This window comes from Biomphalaria glabrata, chromosome 8, assembly GCF_947242115.1.
Source record: "Biomphalaria glabrata chromosome 8, xgBioGlab47.1, whole genome shotgun sequence".
NCBI lineage: Eukaryota > Metazoa > Mollusca > Gastropoda > Planorbidae > Biomphalaria > Biomphalaria glabrata.
In genome coordinates, this window is record NC_074718.1 from 44,335,278 (window position 1) to 44,359,967 (window position 24,690).

At 34.8% G+C, this 24,690-nt stretch overlaps 1 protein-coding gene across 2 annotated transcripts in view; it reads left to right on the top strand.

Moving 5' to 3' along the window:
* Positions 1-24,690, top strand: part of LOC106080289 (THO complex subunit 2-like) — a 29,479-nt gene extending 4,789 nt beyond the window's left edge. The window contains exons 3-40 of one of the 2 annotated variants that reach the window (XM_056038738.1): positions 562-613; positions 719-786; positions 1,136-1,260; positions 1,641-1,774; positions 1,901-2,061; positions 2,205-2,297; positions 2,924-3,070; positions 4,951-5,123; positions 5,240-5,435; positions 5,876-6,036; positions 6,239-6,340; positions 6,533-6,617; positions 6,754-6,847; positions 7,277-7,357; positions 7,486-7,582; positions 7,691-7,808; positions 7,903-8,082; positions 8,748-8,912; positions 9,308-9,358; positions 9,450-9,544; positions 9,630-9,756; positions 11,318-11,459; positions 11,598-11,755; positions 12,096-12,224; positions 12,315-12,443; positions 13,027-13,095; positions 14,228-14,343; positions 14,476-14,542; positions 14,710-14,806; positions 15,030-15,186; positions 16,024-16,349; positions 17,200-17,240; positions 20,551-20,586; positions 21,136-21,201; positions 21,962-22,034; positions 22,150-22,247; positions 23,115-23,175; positions 24,032-24,690. In XM_056038738.1, coding sequence (XP_055894713.1) covers positions 562-613; positions 719-786; positions 1,136-1,260; positions 1,641-1,774; positions 1,901-2,061; positions 2,205-2,297; positions 2,924-3,070; positions 4,951-5,123; positions 5,240-5,435; positions 5,876-6,036; positions 6,239-6,340; positions 6,533-6,617; positions 6,754-6,847; positions 7,277-7,357; positions 7,486-7,582; positions 7,691-7,808; positions 7,903-8,082; positions 8,748-8,912; positions 9,308-9,358; positions 9,450-9,544; positions 9,630-9,756; positions 11,318-11,459; positions 11,598-11,755; positions 12,096-12,224; positions 12,315-12,443; positions 13,027-13,095; positions 14,228-14,343; positions 14,476-14,542; positions 14,710-14,806; positions 15,030-15,186; positions 16,024-16,349; positions 17,200-17,240; positions 20,551-20,586; positions 21,136-21,201; positions 21,962-22,034; positions 22,150-22,247; positions 23,115-23,175; positions 24,032-24,057 — 4,296 coding nt within the window. In that variant the 3' untranslated portion in view covers positions 24,058-24,690. Of the gene's footprint in view, positions 1-561; positions 614-718; positions 787-1,135; positions 1,261-1,640; positions 1,775-1,900; positions 2,062-2,204; positions 2,298-2,923; positions 3,071-4,950; positions 5,124-5,239; positions 5,436-5,875; positions 6,037-6,238; positions 6,341-6,532; positions 6,618-6,753; positions 6,848-7,276; positions 7,358-7,485; positions 7,583-7,690; positions 7,809-7,902; positions 8,083-8,747; positions 8,913-9,307; positions 9,359-9,449; positions 9,545-9,629; positions 9,757-11,317; positions 11,460-11,597; positions 11,756-12,095; positions 12,225-12,314; positions 12,444-13,026; positions 13,096-14,227; positions 14,344-14,475; positions 14,543-14,709; positions 14,807-15,029; positions 15,187-16,023; positions 16,350-17,199; positions 18,424-20,550; positions 20,587-21,135; positions 21,202-21,961; positions 22,038-22,149; positions 22,248-23,114; positions 23,176-24,031 lie in introns of those variants that run through there. The other variant, XR_008779416.1, reaches the window with a different exon arrangement.

Below are 24,690 nucleotides of genomic sequence, written 5' to 3' on the forward strand. Positions count from 1 at the left end.
GTTCTATAAAAATATTTTACTTTGTGACACATTTTTCTGTTAATAATACTGTGAATTTGTGAAATTCATGGATTTTTAGACATATCTTCTGTGAGTGATGAATTTTTCATTATTAGGGGTAAGTGTGTTTGACCTCATTTTTTCAAGTTAAATAATTGTCTGTTGCTTCTGATTTTATTTTTTTTGAATTCCTCTATTCTTGGGCAATAAAATTGATATATAATATGTCAATAATAGCTAATTTGAAATTAGTCAAAAAAATGGTCCTAAAAGTAGAATGTTGAAAGCTCAATCTGTTTTCCGCCATATATTATAACTAGGATAGATGTTATATATTATAACTAGGATAGATGTTATATATTATAACTAGTATAGATGTTATATATTATAACTAGGATAGATGTTATATATTATAACTAGGATAGATGTTATATATTATAACTAGGATAGATGTTATATATATTATAACTAGGATAGATGTTATATATTATAACTAGGATAGATGTTATATATTTTAAAAAACCAATCTGGGCATATATTGCACCAAGTCTTTTATTTCAGGAAACATTTCCATGGCTACCATCTACACTTGCTGATGTACTGGGAATAGTGGGTAAGACTCCTATTTTTAAGCACACTTACACTAAGTAAATGGAATCTGAAAAAAAAAAGGCTTCTTTACATATATTTAACACTAATTGATTTGTTTTCATTTCAGATGTTGAAACTGCTTGCTCTGATGAATTGACAAGAGAGAAATTTATCACACTAGTTGGGGCATTACGAGTAAGCTATTTGTCTTAGAAAAAAATTGTTTTTATCAGAAGAAATCCAAAAAGAACATTGTTGGACAGAATCAGTCACCGGATAAATGGGTGCATTTAGTTTCTTTTTTTTTTTTTAAGTGTGTTAAATCCTTATTCATTTTGGTCTTTGTTTCATTTCATTTTATTTCAGGCATGATAATAATCTCTGCTAGTTTTATTTTATTATAGATTTTTAAAGTGTGTGCCTTTTCATCTAATAAATGTTGTTGTTGTTTTTTTTTTAAGCAGCAATTTATAAGGAAAAAAAATATTTTAATTAATAGTAGTGTTGTATTTTTAAAAAAGTATTTTTATGTGTACTATTTCAGAACACTATTATAGCTGATGGCCTTTTAAAAGAAAGATTAGACCAAGACTCCTTAGAGTTGGTTGGTTTAGTCAGTTCTCAAGTTGGATTTAATCAGAAATATGTGAAGACCAAAACTCGACTTTAGTAAGTTGTTGATTGGAATTAGGAATACAGTGGAACCTGCTTAAAGGCATACCTGGTGTGCAACCCTGACCCCCCTTCCCAAATCCAAATCCCTAGCCTTCAAATGTTTAGACCAGAACACAACTTTAGTCAGTTGTAAATATGAATTATTAAAATATTAAGATGAGGTGATTAGCAAAGGTGCTGTGCTAGTTAGCAATTGAGCTGTTTAAAAAATAATGGTTTCCAAATGTTATGCAATTAAGTTGGTTCCAATTTTATTCTTCTTTTCTATTATTTTTGTTTACAGGTTGTGAATCATAGCATACAAATAGTTTTGAAATTCTATGCAAGCATGAGCTACTGTGTTATTATTATTATTATTATTATTATTATTTCAGTTACAAGCAGCAGAAGTTTAATTTGTTAAGAGAAGAAAGTGAAGGCTACTCAAAATTAATCACTGAATTAAATCCAGATTTCAATCTCAAGATTTCCTGGGAACAAGTGCTGCAGAATATTCAATCATTGATTGGTAACTCATTGGTCCATTATATCTTTATGATGTAATAAAAACCAGTCAAATTAATTTTCAACTTTGAAATTCAAAAGGGCGTAAATTAGTAACTTAATTATCAACGTTTTCTTTATATTTCTTTAGGTTGTTTTGATCTTGATCCTAACCGCGTGTTAGACATTATCCTTGAAGCTTTTGAATGCCATCCTGAAGAGAGCCCCTTCTATGTTCCACTCCTGCGCGCATACATTATAGACAAGTTGACTTTGTGCCATATTCTAGGATTTAAATTTCACTTCAGAGAGGTAATACTCTTTGTTCTGCTGTCTGAGCCATTGTTAGGATAAAAGCTTATGTGAAGAATTAAAGCTATCATCATGATACATGTCAACATATTTGTGTTTTGTTTATCCTGACATTGTTTCATTTGAATTGTTCTATTTCTCAGTCTGCTGACTGGAGCACTCCCAAATCATTGTTCACATGTGCAGCACTTTTATTAAAGAATGAGCTGGTAGATCTAGATGACTTGTATCCTTATGTAAGTTGATTTTGGTAAATACTCTGAACTTGTACATCTACTGTATCTTCACACATATAGCCCGGGGGTTATACAACTGTTACCAATGAATGGCAGCTGTGCCAGTGTAAAAAGGTACTGGGTTAACCAAGAATAATTTTATTCATAAACATAGTATAACGGAAACTATGGACATATTGGTGGGTCTTTATGCCTTTGTACAGTTTGCTGTGTTTTTGTGAAGTGTATATTGGAAAGCTTTATGAGCATCTCATTATAAACCTCACAAATCGTTCCAATGATGGTACTTTATTTTCCGGTAATTTAGTCACACTTTGCACATGCGGGGTATGTAATGGTGCTGGTCGTACTATTTTGTTTCTACTTAATTTGTAATTTGTGCGGGTTATACATATATGCTGGGTATATAATGCGTGAAAATATGGCTCACAGCTTTCAAAAACATTCATTTTGTATTTCTTTTTTCTTTCTTCTTGTTTTTTTTTTACTTAAAGAAATCTCTCCAAATGCTTGTAGTTGTCATTCTAAACATTTTCATAATTTTGATTTGACGCTGTTGTTTATGTTCTAAATTTGGCTCTTCTGTATTGAATGTACTGGTAATATTATGGTTGTGAATTTGACAGTTATTACCAGCAGACTCTGAAATAATTCCATTTCATAACAAAGAAGTCTCAGATGCCAAAGCCTATGCTAAAAAGCTGAGTACTGTGATATTGGCTGATAAAAAAGAGGATGAAAAGAAAGAAGACGAACAACAGATTATTGATTTGGTAAGGTCTAGTAGTAGTTCAAGCTTTTAGTTCATTAGTATAAACAATTCAGAATTGTATGTCATTATTTCTATATTAATTTTGTGTTTTGTTTGTGTCACCATGTTATTTTAGATGGTGGTTGGGTGGGTTCATATTATAATGAGTTATATATTGTAGACATTATCAGGATGAATATTTGCATGTTTATACAGCTCTCGTAAATGAGGAAATAACACTTGATGTAGCAGACACAGATATGTTTAATGTATATATAACAACACTACATAGGAAATATGATACACAATCCAAAGAAAAATCAGTAATAATCCTTTATAGAAATACTTGACAAATATAGTAATAACTTACTAACTGGTACAAATCTCAACTGCTTTATAATAACTCTATAGTGACTGCTTGACTGGTCAACTTGCGACTGGCACAAGAAAAACTGGTCGCCCCCACCTGCGTTACATAGATGTAATAAAACGTGACCTCAAATCAGTGAACATCAATACTGACAATTGGGAAGACATAGCTCTAGACCGCAACAGGTGGAGAGAGACAGTGACCAAGAAAGCTATGGACAGTGAAAGTACATGGGTCTCAGCCCAGGAAGAAAAACGCACAATCCGAAAAATGGCCAGCTCCTCTACCACCGAAGCAAAAGCCACCTTAACCTGCGCTATCTGTGGACGGGAGTGTCTCTCCAAAATAGGGCTCCACAGCCACATAAGGAAGTGTGCTCTGAGATGAACCATAGTCGTCCTACGACTGAAGGAGGCCAATGATAGTGACTGCTTGCAATAACTTTCTCAAGTGACTACCTTCAATGCATGCCCCTTACTGACTGCTATCAAGTAACTACTAAGCTTAAGGTTAAAAGTGCTCACCTTCAGAAACCATGAATTGGGAATTAAACTCACAATATCAAAATAGTGTCTCTCTGTATGGCACCAACTTTGAAGTGGTGACAGTTTGTATTTGAGCTTAGTAGTATAACAATGGTGTCACTGCTATTATGTGACATTTGATTGTATATAGTAGTGTAATTAAAGATGAATTTTGTACTACTTGCTGTCACACAAGTCCACTCCAATTCATACAGAACAACACATATTAAACTTCATCAAATAAGACCTTGGTTAGCTGACAAGATTTATTTACTATAAAATTAAATAACAGTTCAGTGGCAATTCCAGCCTTAAAGAATTGCATATGATGCTTCATAAATCCAATGAAATATTCTAAGTAAACAACTGGTATTAAACTGTTGAATCTACTACATTAGACATCCTTACAGTTTAAGAACATGGCGATCACTGCCTCTACCCATGTGGTTAAAATTCTAGAACGAGATTTCTTGCCCACAATTCAACTGTGGATGCTTGTTTCACACTCAAAACATCGCAAACATGAATATACCATGTGCTTCGTGCTTACCAACTAATACATGTCACTAACTGTCAAACAATGATGTGACTAATTGTTAAATACACTTAGTAGATGTGATAAAGCTCTTGGCTTCCTGGGTTTGAATCCTGATGAAGAGTCAGATTTTTTATCTCTGGATCTTTAGAGCACCTCTGAGTCCATCCAGCTCTGCCTGACATTAGTTGGGGGAAAAGTAAAGGCGGTTGGTTGTTGTGCTGGCCACATGACACCCTTGTTAACCGTGTGCCCTGCAACAGATGACCTTTACATCATCCAACCCATAGATTGTAAAGTCTGAAAGGTTAACTTTATCTTTACTAAAAACACATGCAGAATTAATGACAATGTTAAGTTTGTGCTTTAGAATAACAAAACATGTTTCTTTGTTTTGAAAGATTAAAGAATATATTAATAAGAAGTGGTTAACAGCGTGACTTAAGTAATTTTGGCTATCTGTTTGTTTTCAGAGAGAAAACAATCAAAAACTTGGTCTGTGTGAAGCTTTGCTAGAAATAGGAGCCTGGGAGAATGCTAGGGCCATCATTGACAGGCTGCCTGAAAACTTTGCTTTGGTTCATCCATCCATCTCCTATGCCCTGTGCTCATTAGTACATAGAGTGATAGAACCTCTATATGAAAAGTAAGTTTACATTTCTAAATAGAACTAATATCAGTAGGATGTTTTACTGACTTTTGTTTTCTCATAAGAATTAAAAAAAAAAACTAGTCTCATTATCCTAAATTCTTATCTTTCAGGAACATAGGGTTAGCATCTGTGTTAGCCAAGCGGAGAGTTAAGAAAGTAGAATCCTGTGATTGTCCTCTAGCCTACACCTATCACCAGCTCTATCACTTAGCCATGCCAATGTTGTATTACCTTGGTCCATATGCTTCTCGGGATCCTATTTTGATGGTGAAAATAATGAGATTGGCTAAAGCCTTCATGTCAAAGGTAAGCACTTTCAGGTTCCAAATGTAAATATTGTTTTTGTAAATATGATTATATTATTTTGCAATAAAAAAAATATTGTTCAACTAATTATGTTTTCATAAATATTTAAATGAAATACAATTAGATGCAAGATCATATTCAATTAATATCCCTTAAGTAATCACCATCATATCATTCTCTTATGTCTAAGACAAAGCATTAGAATTCCCATATACAAAATGGTATTACAAAATAAATTACAGGTAGAACTGAAATGAATAGTACAACATTCTGGTTACAATGGGTTATTAAATTTTTTTTAAATATATAGATCATGAATAGATTAAATGAAAAATTACTTTTCAACACTTTTTTTTTAAACTAAGCTAACACTGAATACAGTTATAGCCTGAGTGTGTATTTTAGAACAGAGTGAACATAATTTTAAATTACTATTTCAGCGTCACTCAGGTGGCATTGGTCCAGAGGATGAAATTGCTTACTATGGGTTTTTAAATGCTCTTGAAGAAGTCCTGCTACCATCTCTTTCCCTCCTGCATGGTAATTGCTCAATGGCTGAAGAATTGTGGAGTCTACTGAAGCTCTATCCATATGAGATAAGGTGAGAGAGCTAATGTTGTTACATCTGTAATTATCTTTTGATCATGGTCATTTGTTGTTTTTGAAGTGGGCATCATCTTTTAGATTTTTGTGTGTGCCTCCCTTTAGCAATAACATTTTTCTTGTTGCCCTACCCAGAAAATGTGTTGCCCACTTAGAGGCTTAATGAATGAAAAAAACAATAACTTTCTTTTACAATTCAGATATCGTCTCTATGGGACATGGAAAAATGAGAGTTATTTCTTGTATCCAATACTTATCCGTACAAGAGCAGATTGTCTGGATAGAGCCAAATACATCATGAAGTAAGTCTAAAACTTGTGTCCTGAGATGTTTAGACAATTATTGCCCTTGGTTTCTCTTGTATTTAATCCTAACTTTGCAATGAACTGCCTATAGTTTGTGTTTATAAATAGGATTCTCAATTAAATACTAAATTCATAAATCATAAAGATAGGGTAGACATGTTTTTAAACAAACTCCTTTTTTTTCTGTAGGCGTCTTTCTAAAGAGACAGTGAAACCCTCTGGTCGACAGTTAGGCAAGTTGAGTCATAGTAATCCTGGCATTGTATTTGAATATGTGAGTATATGCATGTATATTTTTTTCTTACAATTTATTTGTCGCTGTGTAAGGATCATCATATCCGTAGTAAAATATCTTTTAGATTTTTTGGTTGAGTCAATGTTCTACAAATTTGTGATCACTATCTTGTCAGATTTTGAACCAGATCCAGCGGTATGATAACTTGATTGGTCCAGTTGTTGACTCCCTCAAGTACCTGACAACTATTTCTTATGACATGTTAACATGTATCCTTTAAAGTGGTTTGGATGTTCTTAAACTCTTCAAGTGTAATTTAATGTTGTAGTCATTTACTACATTAGTTTGAAAAGATTATTCTTAGCTAACAAAAATATCTGTATAACTGTATAAACATTTTTGTCTCTTGAACAGGGCTTTCAATTGTTGCATTTAGATTTTTTCCCATAGACGTATTGAATTTCCTGATTTATTTTTTGTTTTCAATTTATTTTACAGAGAAAAAAGTGTTGTTACGATAATGTTCTTTAAAATATTTTTTCCTATGATCATGACATGGGATAATGAGCTTTAGTTTTCCATCTTATGAGTTTATTTATTCTGTTTGGTGAAAATAATGCATACATTCTATTTTAAAAATGTCAAACAATTAAACATGAATAATAGATAACACTTAATGATCCTTACATTAGAAACAGTTTGCATCATTGAAGCCATTGCTAATCCAGAGAAAGACAGGATGAAAACAGATAACATGAATATCTCACTCTGGCTCCAAAGTAATACATTGAGCTATTTTTAAATTGTCTTAATAGTTTTTGTTCATTATAGCTTAACATTCAATAACTTGTGTTCTCATAATGTTAACATCAAAGAATAAACCTTAATGTTTTCATTCCAATGTCAGGTCTTGCCAACTTTGCTGGAGCTATTTGTCGTAAATACCAAGTAGAGTTGACAGGTATCTTGCAGTATGTGGCCAATCAGCTTAAAGCAGGCAAAAGGTAAAAACTAGTTTCAATGAAATATTTTTTTGGGGGCATCATCCCTAGCATCACTTGAATGTAAATTTGTAAAAGAACTATTGACACAGCTGTACATTGTATTTCTAGCATTGATCTACTGCTCTTGAGAGAGGTGGTGCAAAAAATGGCTGGGGTGGAAATCTCTGAAGAAGTCACAGATGATCAGTTGGAAGCAATGGCTGGTGGAGAGCTGGTCAGACAAGAGGTACAGTTCATCTCAAGTAATAGTGTCATTGAATGTTGAACACGCAGAATGTATACAATTTTTATTACACTCATGCATTTTGTGTACTTTACAGGGCAGCAACTTTTCTCAAATTCGGAACACAAAAAAATCTTCTACTCGCTTAAAAGACACATTGCTAGAGCACGACCTTGCCTTATCCTTGTGCTTGTTGATGTCTCAGCAGAGAGACAGCACTGTATTTGCTGAAGATGTCAACAAACATTTAAAACTAGTTGGTAAACTCTATGACCAGGTAGGCAGTGGCACACATTTTCATTCACTTCATCAAATGTGTTCATTTGTCTGGTTATAATTCTTTTGGTATGTTAAATTGTAGCTTTTATATAGCGCTACTTTCATGCTTATAGCAGGCCCAGAGCGCTATGGTCCAATCTCATTTGTGGACCATTGGGAGGGGGTATCTGGGAGAAGATTTTTCCGTGCTGCCTTTAGGCGCTCGGTAAACACAACTCAGCTTGAGTAGGGTATCGAACCTCGAGCCCACTTCATAGGTAGCCAGGAGAAGTTCAAGCGTACTTAGCCTCTTGACCACGCTTCCTTTTTAATATTTTTCTGCACTTTGTAATTATTTTGACATTTTAGCCAAGTAAATTTTAAAAAAAGAGGGTATCTGGGAGAAAGTTTTTGTGCTTCCTTGTTATTTGGCCGCTCAGCAAACACAACTCGATCACATGTCAATATAAAAATTTCCTGATGTACATTGAGATTCAAACTTATGCCCCCTTGTTATGTGTCCAAGCAGTTCATGCCACTCAACCTCACAGGTCATCTTAGTTGTTAGTGACAGTGGGAAATGTGACTAGAAAGTTGACAGTGGGAAATGTGACTAGAAAGTTAATGTTTTAAAGTGACCCTATTGTCTTAGCTGTTGTGTTAACAGACCACTTTGTTTTTCAGTGTCAAGATACTCTAGTCCAGTTTGGCAGTTTCCTCTCCATGCAACTCAGTACAGAAGAGTTTGTGAAAAGATTACCTCCCATTGATGTCTTGTTATCAACCTACCATATCCCTCATTCAGCTGCCTTCTTTCTCTCCAGACTTCTCTATGCACATGCAATCAATGTAAGCTTCAAATTGAATTGTCTGCCCAGATTGAGTATAACAATATGTTTCTTAATTTTTTTTTCTTTGAAAAGCAAATAGTTCTTTTCATCTTTAAATTGTTCTTATAATTATTCTTAAGTACTCCATTTTTAAGTTTGGCAGGGTAGTTGATTGATAAAGTGTTGAGCCTTTGAATCACAGATTTGGGTCTTGGTGAAGCATTATGGTTTTTACTCTAGATGGGTATGCAGCAACAGCTGGTGAAGTCAAGGTCATTGTGCTGAGCCACACTGCATCATCATTTACCCTAGATTCTTAACTTTCACTTTTTGTTTTTAAAAAAAAGTTTAATGTACTACTGACTGTGTGCAATACTTAAGAGAGTGAACCCAAGTCTCTACATCTCATTCCAGGTCAAATATGACGAACTGAAAAAGTTGGAGAAGGATAAAAAGAATCATAAGGTAGCTTTTAGTATATTGTTCAATCTTTTGTCTTTTTCTACTCATTTTTTTTTGTTTACATAAACCTTTTTTTGTGTCTCATTGATTCTAGACCATTTGCTACATTAATGCTTCCAAAGAGGTTATGGGACCAGTGGTTGAAGCCATCAAGCCAGTGTTTTCATCTAAAATTTGGGATGACCTGACGTAAGTCTTACATAGCAGCCCAGCTTGATTCAAGAATGAATGATTGATTCCCTTGTGTAACCCAATGCATGTTTCCTTGTTCCAGGCCACAGTTCTACATCACTTTCTGGTCACTGTCCATGTATGACTTGTATGTTCCTAAAGGTGCTTATGAGAAACAGATCTTGCTGCAGGAAAATCAAATCAGTACAGTGGAAGCTAACAAAGACATGGTACGTAGACTTGATGTCATTAATTTTGTATACTTCAAGAACATTAAACACATTTCACATTATCATTCCTTTATCATTCCAACCATTTGTGTTGGCAACCAATAAAAGTTTGCCAGGCATTTAAATTAATTGCCACCTCATTTAAAAAATAAGTAAGTTCCCTTTTTAGACTGCAATCTGAAGGGCAGATGATGTAATTATCATCTGTTTCTATGGCCCACAGCCAGCACAACAACCAACCAAGTCCCAAAATTAAAAATCCCAGTATTCACATAGATTTGAAACAGGAACTCCTTGTTTGAAAGTCAAGCACTTTATCTCTCAGTCACCTTGTTTAGTCTGTCCTTGTTTGAAAGTCAAGCACTTTATCTCTCAGTCACCTTGTTTAGTCTGTCCTTGTTTGAAAGTCAAGCACTTTACCTCTCAGTCACCTTGTTTAGTCTGTCCTTGTTTGAAAGTCAAGCACTTTACCTCTCAGTCACCTTGTTTAGTCTGTCCTTGTTTGAAAGTCAAGCACTTTACCTCTGTCACCTTGTTTAGTCTGTCCTTGTTTGAAAGTCAAGCACTTTACCTCTCAGTCACCTTGTTTAGTCTGTCCTTGTTTGAAAGTCAAGCACTTTACCTCTGTGTCACCTTGTTTAGTCTGTCCTTGTTTGAAAGTCAAGCACTTTACCTCTGTCTTCTTGTTTAGTCTGTCCTTGTTTGAAAGTCAAGCACTTTACCTCTCAGTCACCTTGTTTAGTCTGTCCTTGTTTGAAAGTCAAGCACTTTACCTCTGTGTCACCTTGTTTGAAAGTCAAGCAGCACTTTACCTCTCAGTCACCTTGTTTAGTCTGTCCTTGTTTGAAAGTCAAGCACTTTACCTCTCAGTCACCTTGTTTAGTCTGTCCTTGTTTGAAAGTCAAGCACTTTACCTCTCTTCTTGTTTAGTCTGTCCTTGTTTGAAAGTCAAGCACTTTACCTCTCAGTCACCTTGTTTAGTCTGTCCTTGTTTGAAAGTCAAGCACTTTACCTCTGTGTCACCTTGTTTAGTCTGTCCTTGTTTGAAAGTCAAGCACTTTACCTCTGTGTCACCTTGTTTAGTCTGTCCTTGTTTGAAAGTCAAGCACTTTACCTCTCAGTCACCTTGTTTAGTCTGTCCTTGTTTGAAAGTCAAGCACTTTACCTCTCAGTCACCTTGTTTAGTCTGTCCTTGTTTGAAAGTCAAGCACTTTACCTCTCAGTCACCTTGTTTAGTCTGTCCTTGTTTGAAAGTCAAGCACTTTACCTCTCAGTCACCTTGTTTAGTCTGTCCTTGATTGCTTGTCTTATGTATAATTGTATGTTGAAAAGCAAAGCCACAACTAAGATTTAAAAAAATAAAATGAAAGAATTGTGATCTATTTAGACATCTATGGTCTATAGAAAACATGTTGATGTAATTGCCCAGTTCCAATGCAAGTATTTTTGGACCGATCTTTTTGTAGTCAATGTATTCTATATGATGGCCTGGGATTCGATTCTGAATTATAGTTTCTTCGGAAATCAATAACAACCTGGTTATGATATTCAATTCTTGCAGCCTGCTAGCAAGAAACGTAAAGAGCAAGAAAGATGCAAGATCTTAATTGACAGATTGAAAGATGAAGCTAGGAGGCAGGTGGAGCATGTCCAGAGAGTGATGGAGAGACTAGAAGAGGAGAAACATTCTTGGTTTCCCACAGGTACAATGTCCTGGCATCACTAGATTGAGTCAACACTAAAGCCACTCACACATGCACGCACTCATACATGCAAACTTTCATACATACATTGATAAATTTGTACCCATATCTGATCTTGTTGTAACACTGGTTTCCCAGGGACTCTCAAGTCTGAGATGACCACCAATCTACTTCAGTATTGCTTGTTTCCACGCTGTTGTTTCACTGCCAGTGATGCCATATACTGTGGTCATTTTATACAAGTTCTTCATAATTTAAAAACACCAAATTTTTCCACTCTTATTACTTATGATAGGGTAAGTATTGGGCACATTCTATCTACAATATTTGTAGTTGGAATTCATTCAAATTACAATATATTTATATATGTTTGCACCAGTATTTTACATACATAAACTCCATCCCATATTGTTGTTTTAAGATATGTAGATGTCAGGTAATCATCCAAAAAACTAACTAATTAAAAAATTATTTTTTTTTTCTAATTATAGATTTCTATAGAGCCTGAAACTTATTGTAAATTGTTTTTGTTTTTTTAAGTCTCAGCTCAAACTATAAAGTGTGAGATTTTAATGTCTTTGTTGCTGTTTCAACCCAGGATTCTTATATATTCATTTCTGAAGTGCTTTTCTTCAGGTCTTCAATGACATTACTTACACAGTGACTAGCTGTACTGAGAATGAGGCTCGACGTTATGGCAGATTTCTGTGCAGTGCTTTAGAGACTGTCATGAGGTGGCACAGCAGCCCAGCCATCTATGAAAAGGTGAACAATCTTTCTCTCTCACAAGACATGCTAAGATGTGCTAACATTTTTCTAGGCCAGTTATTCACTTTATACTTTTTTTACTTTCAGGAGTGCTTCAACTTTCCAGGTTTTCTAACAGTCTTCCGTAAAGGAACTGATATGAATAACAAGATGGACAGACTTGATTATGAGAATTACAGACATGTTTGTCATAAATGGCATTTTAGGCTAACCAAGGTGAAGACTTAAAAATCAAATGTCTTTGCGTTTAAGTTTAGGGTTAGACTTTTTGGGGGACTGATACCCTTCCCTTCTTTTGTTAAACAGTCAGATCTGGTGGGGTAACTATAAGAGCATTACGAATGTGAGGATTATGATTAACTATTCCCCCCCCCCCCCTTTCCTTATACAAACCTTGATAGGAGTATGTGGCTGCTTCTGGGTCTTCTCACACCTGTTTTTTCTTATTTTGACTTTATTTAGGATCCTCCATGGAAAAAAAAAACACATTTCAAAAAGCTTATAGAAATGCTCACTGTATAATCAGACATTACTCATCATGTTTAATAATACAGAATTCCCCCTCCCCACCCCTTTTTTTATATATACATCTATAAATTTTTAAAAATATTTTGTGCATCAACAGTATAAAACCAGAGCAGACAAAGCCTGTGTCAGAGCTCAGTGCCTCCATCTCTTATACCTTTAGTACAACCCCTGTGCTAGATCCAGAATCTGGGGTGCCCAAAACGTGGATTTGCTATTGCTTTTCTAGTTAGACTGGTTAAATAGGCTAACTGTTACCTTTTTCTTTCTTTAGTCTGTGATTACATGTTTGGAGTCCAAGAACTACAGTCAGATGAGAAATTCTTTGATTGTTTTGACCAAAGTAAGTTTTTGATAAGTTCTTGCTTTCAGATAATGAAGATTCTGAGCTTATTTTTGTATAAAATGATTATTATAGGTCATTGTTGATGGTGATGATAGGATGTCATCAAAAATTGAGAAGCTAACTATTAGAATTGAACCCAATTTAATAGTTTTGTAGATGTGTCTAGAATGAAAGATTCATTCAATCGTCTTAAAGACTGAAGTCTTCAACAAGGTCGGGCTAGTTTTATTTTCAGACAAGAAAATACTTGCTTGCATAAGTCTGTCAAAGAAAATAGAGACACAATTTTGGCAGCTAATAGTTTTTGAATGTAAATGCTGCTTCAGGTGAAACAAAAAAAAATTGTTGGACTTGAACTTCTCTTTCAGGTCATTATTTGCTTGTATGTCAAAGCAACTCTTACTGTATGGGCTGAATCAAGTTTTGTTTGATACAGAAAAGATGTCCTTTTTTTTTGTTTCTGTTCTAGATACATTAATGTTAGCCACAGCAAACAGTCAATCCTAAAAAGGATTTTTTTTTTAATAGTTTTGTGGCCCAGTATCAAATTGTTTTCTCCTGTAAGATCTTGTACTGAGTATCTAATTGGTTTCTCCTGTCAGATCTTGTACTGGAGACAATTCTCACTAATTATCTGCTGGTATATTCAAAAAAAAAAAAAAAAAAGATGACCATGTTCACATCATTGTGAGCATACTGAGTTACAAATATTCACTACACAGTATTAACCCTAACTTTGTATCTGCAGTTAAAGCCCCAACATTGGTCATGTCTTTATTCACTCATCTTACATTGTCTTGTAGATAACCATAATCTTCAAATACAAAAACAAAATTTAATAAAATACTCTGAAAGACACAAAGATAAAGGCACATTCCTCGTACCATATGCTAGGACAAATTTGTACAAATATTCCTTCTTCCCTAGTGCTATTAGAGCATGGAATGGGTTGCCTGAGCTAGCCAGGAAAACCAGTGACTTGGCAGAATTTAAGTCATTGGTTAATATGCATGACGCGTAGGAAGTAATCATCTTCTTTTTTGAAGTAATGTCTGTATTATATAAGATAAGATATCAGCTGTTCTACTTTACATATAGCTTTGTCACATGACATTTTGTTATCTCTCAGATTTTGCCTCACTTCCCAAGAATGACCCAGATTGGAATGGCCATAGAAAGACGGGTGGATAAACTGAGTAAAGAGGAGAAGGATAAAAGACCAGATATTTATGCATTAGCTATAGGGTAAGAAAGAATGATCTATTATAACTCAAACTAGACATTGAGTTGCCTGATAGTTTAGTCTAATTTTATTAATGCCTTGGTATATATGTAGATTTACCTGCCTTCACAAATGTTTATGTAATGCTCTGCTAGGTATGCTGGACAGTTAAAGAGCAAGAAACCAACGTGGGTACAAGAAACGGAATTCCATATTAAAGAAGTGAGTCTGTTGTCAAACTGTATCCCCATTTACAACATTAATTTTATTTAAAAAAATAACAATGCGTTCTACAGTTTTACTGTATACATAGACCAATGAATGGACTATTTAAAATACATTTTTTATCTACCCTGTGTGAAAGTAATGAAACATATTTCTTCCCTAAGCCAAAGAAAACCAACAATACAGCAGCACAGAATCAGACACAACAGCAACGGCAGTCAGACAGCTCATCAGGAATCAGTACTAAGAGAGACGTTGATGGTAAGGCAGGCTGAAACTTGTTTAAATCTTGTCAAATATATTTAGGATCAGTGATTGAGAAAGATGGTTTAAGCCTTGTCAAATATTTTTAAGATCAGTGATCCATTGAGGCATAGGTGGTAAGGCAGGCTTTAACCTGTTTAAAACTTGTCAAATATTTTTAGGATCAATGATTCTTCTGATCTTTCTTATTCATTTCTGATATTTGTCTTGTGTTGACCAGGACGCTCCAAAGATGTCAAACCTGACCTCAGTTCACGAGAAGAGAAGAGAGCTACAGAAAGTGAAAGAGAGAAGAGAGCAGCAGAGAAAAAAGAAGCCAGAGAAAAGAAGGAAGCTAAAGTCAGATCAAGCAATGCACCAGAAAACAATGGAAACTTGTAAGTAATACATACTAATAAGAGAGTCTACACTGGTAAACTGACATCAAGTGACTTTTATTTCACAGACTACTGCTTCTACCTGCTCTAGGTACTGCATCATTCTTCCATTCTTTCTATGTTTGTTGGTATCATATACTTTGTTTTTAACATTTTTTTAAATTAATTTTGTCACATTCAAAATATTTCATACAGTTTTGATCTAAATTTAGCAAAGTTTTTTTTTTCTTAATATTTGCTTTTAATTGGAGTTAAAATGTCTGTCACAACTTGAACCTGCCACTTCTTGAACCTGTCAGTTCTAGCTGGAGCTAAAGGAAAGCAAACTTCCTCACATTTTCTATTTACCTAATACTTCCTTTACTTTCATGTGGTTTGATCAGGTTGAAGACTGGAGCTCTAGTTTCTCCTCTGTGTTCTATCTAAATTGTGGTTCCCTTGTGCTAGTTTTCTTTGTTTATGACTTTATTTTAAACTTGACCACAATTGTCAGATGACAATTGAAATTGTACAAACATCCCAACCCAATTGATCTGTGCAAGGATGGCTGCCTGGTCGTGCGGTTTGCGTGCTGGACTGTCGTTCAGATTTATTGATGGTCCAGGGTTCAAACCCTGCCCGCTCCCATCCCCCGTCGTCCTGCAGGAGGTTTAGATTAGGAAGTAATTATCTTCAACTCTGAAGGAACATCCGAAACATGTAAAACATTTTACAAACAAACATTTTTTACAAACAATAAATGTATCATTCTTTTTTTTTTCTTTGTTAGTAAAATACATTTTTTCACCTGTTATTTACTAAACCCAGGTTTAACTTGTAATATTTCAATTTTGTTAGAGTAAAGAAAGAAGCTCGCGACAGTCCTGACCAACACCACAGGCAGGCAGGCACAGATCAGGCTGAGGACTCAGTTAGGCCCAAAACGCCCAAGGAGGAGAAATTGAAGAAGAGTGACCGCAAAGACAGGGAAGCAACCAAGCTGGCCAAAGAGAAAGCCAAAGAAGAGAAGCGTGAGAGGAAAGAACGTGAAGCCTTCGCCAAGGAGGAAGAGAGACATTCATCCAGGGTGAAAGACTACGAAGGGAGCAGTGCAAGCCACAACTTGAGCTCATCCTCCCACAGACATAGTGCTGAGCCATCACCCAAACATTTGGAGGAAAGAGGTACAAAGTCAACTGTAATATCATTAGTTCAGGATCAGTTAGGAAAGTTGATCATTCATCTACTTTTTTTTTTTTTAGTTCCAAACTTTCTCTTCCTGTGAACTTCTCACTGGCCTATTTTTTGTTTGGCTTGCCCCATCATTTCTTTAGTGGAATCGAATCTTGAGACCAACTTAGACATTAAGTAGCCAGTTAGTTCTCATGGTTAGATCTCCTGGACATTAAGTAGCCAGTTAGTTAAGATTTCAAGGCTAGATCTCCTGTTCTTATGATACCTGTATTTCTAAATAGCTGGTTTCTAATCTATGCAAAATGTGACAATTTTTCTGTTTTCCAATAAATGTACCTGTTAAAGTTAAGTTAAATGTACCTTTTAGAGTTAAGTTAAATATTGACTGACCTAAAATACAGAATTTAAACTTTCATTTTTCTCTGGAATTGTAAACGTCTATTTCAAAGCTTGACATTTTACCACTCTGCCTCCTGTTGTACAGTTTTGTGTATACTAGTTCTACTGAAGAGAGAAAAAAAATATTCTTTTAAGTCACATGATTTCTTTCCATATTATTTATTTTCTATGGGGCTTTATAAATAATGATATAAAACATCCAGTTAATAGAAGCAGTGCTCTTCTTTTACAAGTGTGGAATTCATTTTTGATTGATTCAATCAGTTAGCAACAAAAACAATGCCAATATTCTCTGATTATTTGTCCATATTTGCCAGACAATCCTTTTTCTCAATCACTGTAAGCATTATTCTTTATTTGTCATTTGTTCTATACCATTACAGTCGTTCTGAAGACCAAATCTGGTTTCAGTGGAAACTTAATGCTTATTTTTTTTTTCAGATCCTAAACGAAGGCGTCTGGAAACGAGTGGGTCATCTCAGGTTAGTATACAAGTGTAGTGGAAGGTTTTTGTCCTGAGACGAGTGCTCCCAGACAAGCTAACCACAATATGGTTTAAGGAGTATCCTCTCCGTCAAGTGTTAAAGCGTCAAAAGATAACCCAAAGTCTAATGTGAATAAAACAAAGATCAAATGAAAAGTGTTCAAAGCAGAGATCAAATCAATAAGGAAATCAATGTGGAAATGGAAGTAGAAGGTGAAACAAGGAGAGGATTAACACAAGAGAGCTTGAATAAACAAGAGAAATGGAGGCAGTAAGATCCAAAAATGCTGGGGCCAGATGACAAGAGACGAAGGCACAAAATGGATGATACTGATACATCGCGGCTTGAGAAAAAGGTGAATCCCAGACATAGAGAGCACAGTGACAAGGGAAATGAAAATGTCTTATGTTAAAAACAAAGAGCTTGATCACTTTGAAACCCTTCCTTCAAAACAATAATGCCTAACATTGATAAGCAGCTTGCATAGAGAGAGCCAAATCTTGGATGGATAACTTATTTTTTCATGTATATTGCAAGTGGTCTGGTTCGAAACCAACTAACCTCACTCTGCCTACGACTGCCTATTGCCTCATGTAATATTGTTGCCAAAGAAACCAATGGAACAGAGGAAGAAATTAACCTTTCAAGATGTCAAAAGCCTGATCTGTTTGATAAGCATCCTGTTCTTGAGGAGATAGAGGGGTAGTGGACAAAAATCTTTCTGTGAAGAGAGGAACTTGGTCTTATGAAACCTGCTGCTCATCAGTTTGTGTACAAGAGAATCAAGAAGGGGCTGTCTGCCTTTGGTTTACCAATACTTGAAGTTAAAAGTCAAAGAAGCATTTGATGAAAGATACTGACACTGGCCGATGACTGAAATATAGACGCCTTGAAAGTTGATAGTAGGGAAGATAATCAATGATCTCTTCTTGCTGCTGTTAATACCACCTGCAAGCCATTCAACTATCAGAGTCCTGATATCAAAAGAAAGTCATTATTTGAGCAAAGTTATAAAATGTTGCTGCCTGAACGAAGCAGTGCTGTCTTCCCACCTGGTCAGAAGTCTCAAGTGAAGTTGGTGTCTTCAGCATGTTGAGTGACTGCCAGCTACGTTGATGTACTGCTGTGATACAAGAGTTAATCCATCTTCTGCAGCTGTCTGAAACAACTTAAGAACAAGGTCATACTGAAGGAGCCATACAGAAATGAATCACTCTCCATACAGAAACGAATCACTCTCCATACAGAAACGAATCACTCTCCATCCTCTATCCACTGAAATGAAAACAACTAGCTGGGCCTCTAACATCCAACCCTTTCTGATTTGTCCTCTCAACACATTCTTCTTTCTTTAGTTCACTTTATTTTTTATCTTCCTTTGAAATCTGATTCCTAAGTAATGAACTGGAATTTGTATTAAAGTTTTTAAAAAGGCAAGAATTCAGTGCAGATATCAATAAGAAATATTAACATTGATGAAAGCTGTGATTTGACATGTATTCTGAGGCAGTGACCGTTTGGAATTCTCCATGGGTATCCATTTTTAAATTCCGATACTTATGCTTTCAAATGCATTGTGGTCTATTGGAAATAGTTATTAGGTTTAAAACAAGCTTCTTTGTGATGTTTGAGTTTTAACTCGTTTTCTGTAGACATCAACTCAATTTTCCCATGCTGAGAGTAAATTTTGCACTATGCCATATATTAGATAACATCACTAAAGCTTCCAGTATAAAAGGGCAACTAGATCTCAACCTGTCTGCATTGCATTCCTGCATTGTTTACCTGTCAGCTTGTTTTGTGATGATGGTTTGACGTGTAGCTGCTTATTGTCACCCCAGTGGGATTGTACATTTGTCTAAAGCTGTGGGAGATTTACTTCTGTTAACAATACTTGTCTTTTGTAGTATGTAAATAACAGGAAATATAATGAATATGTTTGTCTTTATGCTGCACTGTTAGCATGTTCTAAAAAAAAAAAAAAAGGGGTGGGGAATGGAGCCATGGTCAGTGGCCATTCAGTGGTCTCAGTGAACTAGCAATGGAAAGATGACTAGAAACTTTTTTAAGATCAGAAGGTGTTGACCATAGAGAGGGACTGATTACATTTCTTGGCTAGTAAGGATACAAATGAAATGTTAACAGGAAGGTGGGAGAACAAATTTGATAGAAACAGTTGTGAGTACTGTACACATTGTTATGTGAGTGTACTGTACACTTTGTTTTGTGAGTGTACTGTACACATTGTTTTGTGATGTACTGTACACTTTGTTTTGTGAGTGTACTGTACACTTTGTTTTGTGAGTGTACTGTACACATTGTTTTGTGAGTGTACTGTACACTTTGGTCCATGAATAAACAAACCAGCAGTAGATTGTATGCAGCATTGATTTTGTCTGTCTCTCTATTTCTCTATATTGCACATTATCACTTTGAATGTTGATTCTAATAGTAACAAATGTCCATTATCTAAGTGATAATGAAGGATGCCAATGTATTTTTCAAGACTTTCTTTCTGTTTATTGACCTAAACCTGTTTCATTTTTTTTTTTTTTTTTGACCAAAATATTTTACTTCCATTAGAACAAGACCCACATTGACCAATTTTTTTTTTACATTTGATCTTGAAAGTAAAAACTGACCCAAGTCTAAACATGTGTGGGCCTATTTGTAAAATGTATTGTTAAGAAAGAAATGAATGTATCCACATTAAAAAAAAAGATCTTGAAATAATATTCATTCAGTAACCAAAAAATGATACCAACAGAAATAAAACTTTTATATTAAATATCATGAGAGATAGTGCTGTCCACCTTCATTCAACCCAAAATTGATGGTGAATCACATAGGGTAATAGGTTTTCTTTGAAACCATATCTTATTTTCAAGAGTTCTTAGAGAGATTTTTTTTTACTTAGGTCTTACAACTGCAAAAGCTAAACTCATAAGTCAAATAAAAGTTTCACTAATTAGTGTCTTGCTTTTATCAGAAACATTTGTTTAATTGTTTTAAAAAATATTTTTCTTGCTGCAATGAAAGCTGTTTCAATGGTCTTCAATTCATCATGCCCTGATCATATGTTGTTTTGATACGCTTGGTTTTTTTGCAATGTAATCATTGGGTTTTCGGAGGGGGTGGGGTGGGGGGGAGATAAGGGCATGATGAATTGCACGCTGGCCTGGCATGGTTGTGGCACTAAAACAAAACATGAGATGCTTTGCCACCACATCACCATCTTCTTCTTTACCACCACCACAACCGCTGCATGTCATGTTGACATGTTGCGCAACTTACTTCTTGATTGCAGGAGTCGCCAGTGGATGGACGAAGCAAGCACAGAAAGGTAATGACCTTGTGACCTCTAGACACACCTAAGTCAGCCCCATCTCTTTTAGCCTGCTTCCCTCTAGAAGTATTTTTGATAAGGCATCTTCTGCCTAAGCTAAACATAATTTAAAAAAAATGATGGGGTGGTTTAGGTTGTGTAATATACAATATATACCTGGATATTTGTTGTTTAAAGTGTGACTTTAAAATAGCTTAGACTATCAAATTAGATAAAACAAATTTAAATCATTTTGAAATCATCAATCTCTGATGGTCTGCAGTTAACTTTAAACATTTTTTTCCTAGATAAAATCTTAGCTTTTGCTTCATTAATTTACCCTTTAAAAAATTTCTCGTTGTGTTTTTTATCTTAAATGAGAAAAAAAAAATTGCTTGCACTTGGTCAACTATTTTGTGAAATGTAAAAGATGTTTATGTTAAAGCTCATTGTGGTATTTACACCAATCAGTGGACACTTTAACAGTAAATACCACTTGATAGAGCACTGTTTGGTAACAGCAACAGATATAGAGCTCTAATTCCCAGGTTAATTCTTATTTGACAGAGTCCCACAAGTCAAGAAGCTGATGAGTCTTTTGAAATGGAAAAAGATCGTAAAGATAAAAAGAGGGTATGTTTATTATTTTTATTTTTTTTTGTGTGTTCTAGTGTAAATTTTTTTTTTAACTCTTTCTCTCCGTAATTATTTTCCATGTTTCGACTGAATTATCCATTTTGCTCATATGTATTTCACTACCCTGTTATGATTCAATTTCAACAACTTGTTTGTTTGTTATCAGAAAATGTTAAGTTTGGTATAGAATTAAATGGGACTGTATGCCTTTTTAAGATAAATACTGACATTTATAAAACCTAAATGTAATTTTACTTTGGATAATGGAATGTAAAAATAAAAGCCTACTGACTTAGCAAGTCTATTAAGATCTAGACCATATTTTATGATCCCAATTGAACTAAAACTATTCTTAATGATAGTTATTCATATTTTAACATAACTTAATATATAACGTATATAAAACATATAAATTAATTGTCTTGAGCTCACTATCCCATGTCGTTTTCATATGAAAAATTAATATAAATTATAAATCCTTTTTTTTAGCCCCCACTCTTGAAAAACAATCCTTTTTTGGGGGAAAAACATGATTGAAAATAAGAAATCTGTGTTTTCCAAGGGGAACTATTCAAAATTAAATTATAAGCAATTAAAAACATTTTGGTGTAGATTTTAAGAAAAGATTATGAATTACATTATTCTTAAATGCTATAAAAATGTAGACTAGGACACATTGGGATAATTGTTAAGTGGTATCAAATTAGTTTAGGAGAGATTATAAATGTATTATATCAACTCAAGTGATTCTCTTCAGGAACACTCTGTTGAAACCTATGACCCAGAACTTTCCAAAAGAAGAAAAAGTGAGGATCATTATCTAGCTTCACGTACGTATTGATAGAATCATTCTAGAGCTCCTTGTTTGACACACTTCTGTACAAATGTTTTTGAGATGAAGGCACTGCCTCAAAGCTCCAAACTTTTTTTCTCCACTAAATGTAGGCAAACAAAATGGGGAAGCCAATGGATCCTCCAAAATGTATGCAGAGAGAGATTATAAAGAGAAATCTAAACAACAGAGTCACTCCTCTAGGAGCAAGGTAAACTTTTCAGCTTCACCTGTCCCTTAGTCTGTTGAACTATTGAGGCACCACACAAGATAGGTCAACCATCTTTCTCCATTCCTCTCAATAGAATCACTTTCATTGGCAGGCCTGTCCATTCTTTAATGTTGTGTTCCCATTGCTTCCTCTGTCTCCTTTTTTTTTCCTGGTACTGTTCCCTGGAGGAAAGTTTTGCAAGCACTGAGGACTTTTTGATATTGCCATAAAGGTTTAATTTGTGTTATTTTACAGTGGTGAACATTTATGGACAGAAAACTGATTTTTTTGGTTTTGTTATATTCACTAAGAACCATTAATCACATCTGAAATAATTGACAAAAATAAGCATGGTCTAAAAGTTTTTGTTTTCAAATTATGTTATACACATACATCTAAATCATTTTTTAAATACTAAAATGTAACTAAATTAATTGTATATTCAATGCCATTAGTAGTACCACAACAATGGTACATAGATTACTTACAGTCCACCAATAGCATACACTTTTGATTTAGAAATCAAGTAATAGAAAAACAAAGTGTTTTTTAATTTCTTCTTCAATTAAGTAAGCATCAATCTATTGTAAAGCCATGTTAAACATATGTGTTTTTAATTTACAATAGTTGTATAGTATCTTTCTTATCTGAAGCTGGTAATACAATTCAGGGTGTTAGTTTTTGTGTAACAGTAATAAGGCATGACCATGTCTGACTTGCAGTGTTCTATTGCTTTATATGGGTGAACATTTCTTTAATTATTATTTTTTTTTTTTATTTGCTTTGAATTAGAGAATTTATTTAATAATTCTCTATACCTCTCTATGTTTTGAGTTTTGACTTGTTTGAACTTTTATCTCTCTCCAGGAACAGTTTAATGAAACAGATGGATCTCCAAAACTGAAGATGAAAGAAAAGAGAGATAAATCATATCCTTGATCTAGGGACTGAGTCTTGATTATGTAGTCAGCTGGGGCTTAATTATTTAGTCTTTATGGTAAACACTTTCTGGTCTTGAAAAGTTTCTAGTCATCTTTCCATTGCTAGTTACATGAGTGAGATGTGTATATTAAACATTTCAATTGGGAAAGGTAGAAAAAAAATCCAGTCACTTTAAAAAAAAACATAAAAATCAGTTGGTCCTTCCCATGTTTGAATTCAATAGTCTGTAATAGTGGCAGTTTAACTTTAAAATAGTCATTATGTTCATGCGTCCCGGTGGGACTACAGACCTACTATAGCACATCTTTCCATTCTGATCTATCCTGCTGTTGTAGATCTGCCTCTACATCAGCGGTTCTCAACCTTTTAAGCTCGGTGACCCCTTTTTACAATATACCACTCTGCTGCGCCCCCCCCCCCCCCCCCCCCTCCTTAGACACACACAGCAATAGAAGAATAGACAATAACAATCCTTATTTTTTATGGTCTTAGGCAACCCCTGGTAAATCATCAATCGACCCCCAAGGGGGTCGCGACACACAGGTTGAGAACCCCTGCTCGACATCATCAAGCCACTGTACTGCGGCCTACCTTTGAGGTGCCTGCTTTTTGTTTGTTTTGTGAACAATCTTTGCTGCTCCTCTGTTCTCTGACATTCTTTCAAGGTGACCCACCCAGAGTAATGTGTTCCTTTGTATTTCCGTTACTGTGGAGGAGTCTTCACAGAGCTGGTATATTAGTGATCATATTACTAATTAGAGCCTAGAAATAGAAAATGTTGCCTCTTAGTACTTAAGTTAGTCATCTGATTGAAAGTGTATAATTTCCTTAACTTCTTCTCACATGTTCCAAAAAACAGAAAAAATAAAACCAGTTTGATCTGGATGTTTCCAGACTGCAGTCTCTTGTTGACAGGATTGTTAGTTGGATGGCAATGTGCAGCTTTTTAAAAAACCTTTTTTTTTTCCCCTTTTTAAACATTGATTTATATATTTCTCAAACATTTTTAGATAGTAACATATGTTGATCTGTAGATCTAGTGTGGGTGAATGTGTGATATCATGTACATTAGACTCTGGCCATTCAGTTGGTTCTGTAAAATTACAAAGTGACACTTTTTTTTTTTTTCTTCTTGATATTGTTGACTTATGAATTAGAACTCAGGCTTTTGTTGAAACAGATCTGCCTTCTGGTCAAATTATATTGAGTCATTTCTCCAGGTTCAGAACAGTTCAACTTATGGAGACCAAGGTGTTGAGCTGATCGTTTCATTTGCTGCAATTGAAATCCTATCCAGTCCTAGTTCAAAGTCTTAGTGTTAGTGGCAAGCATTGCTTCCAGCCCTGTGGGATCTACTGGAAGTGAGCTCTTAAACTATGACCATTGTTGCTGTACACACAGATTTCATGTATTTATGTTTGCTTTCAAATTAAGGGTCTAAGTGACCTCGGTTGACTATGTTGATCATTGAATAAATGGACTGACATGTCCGCAGATTATA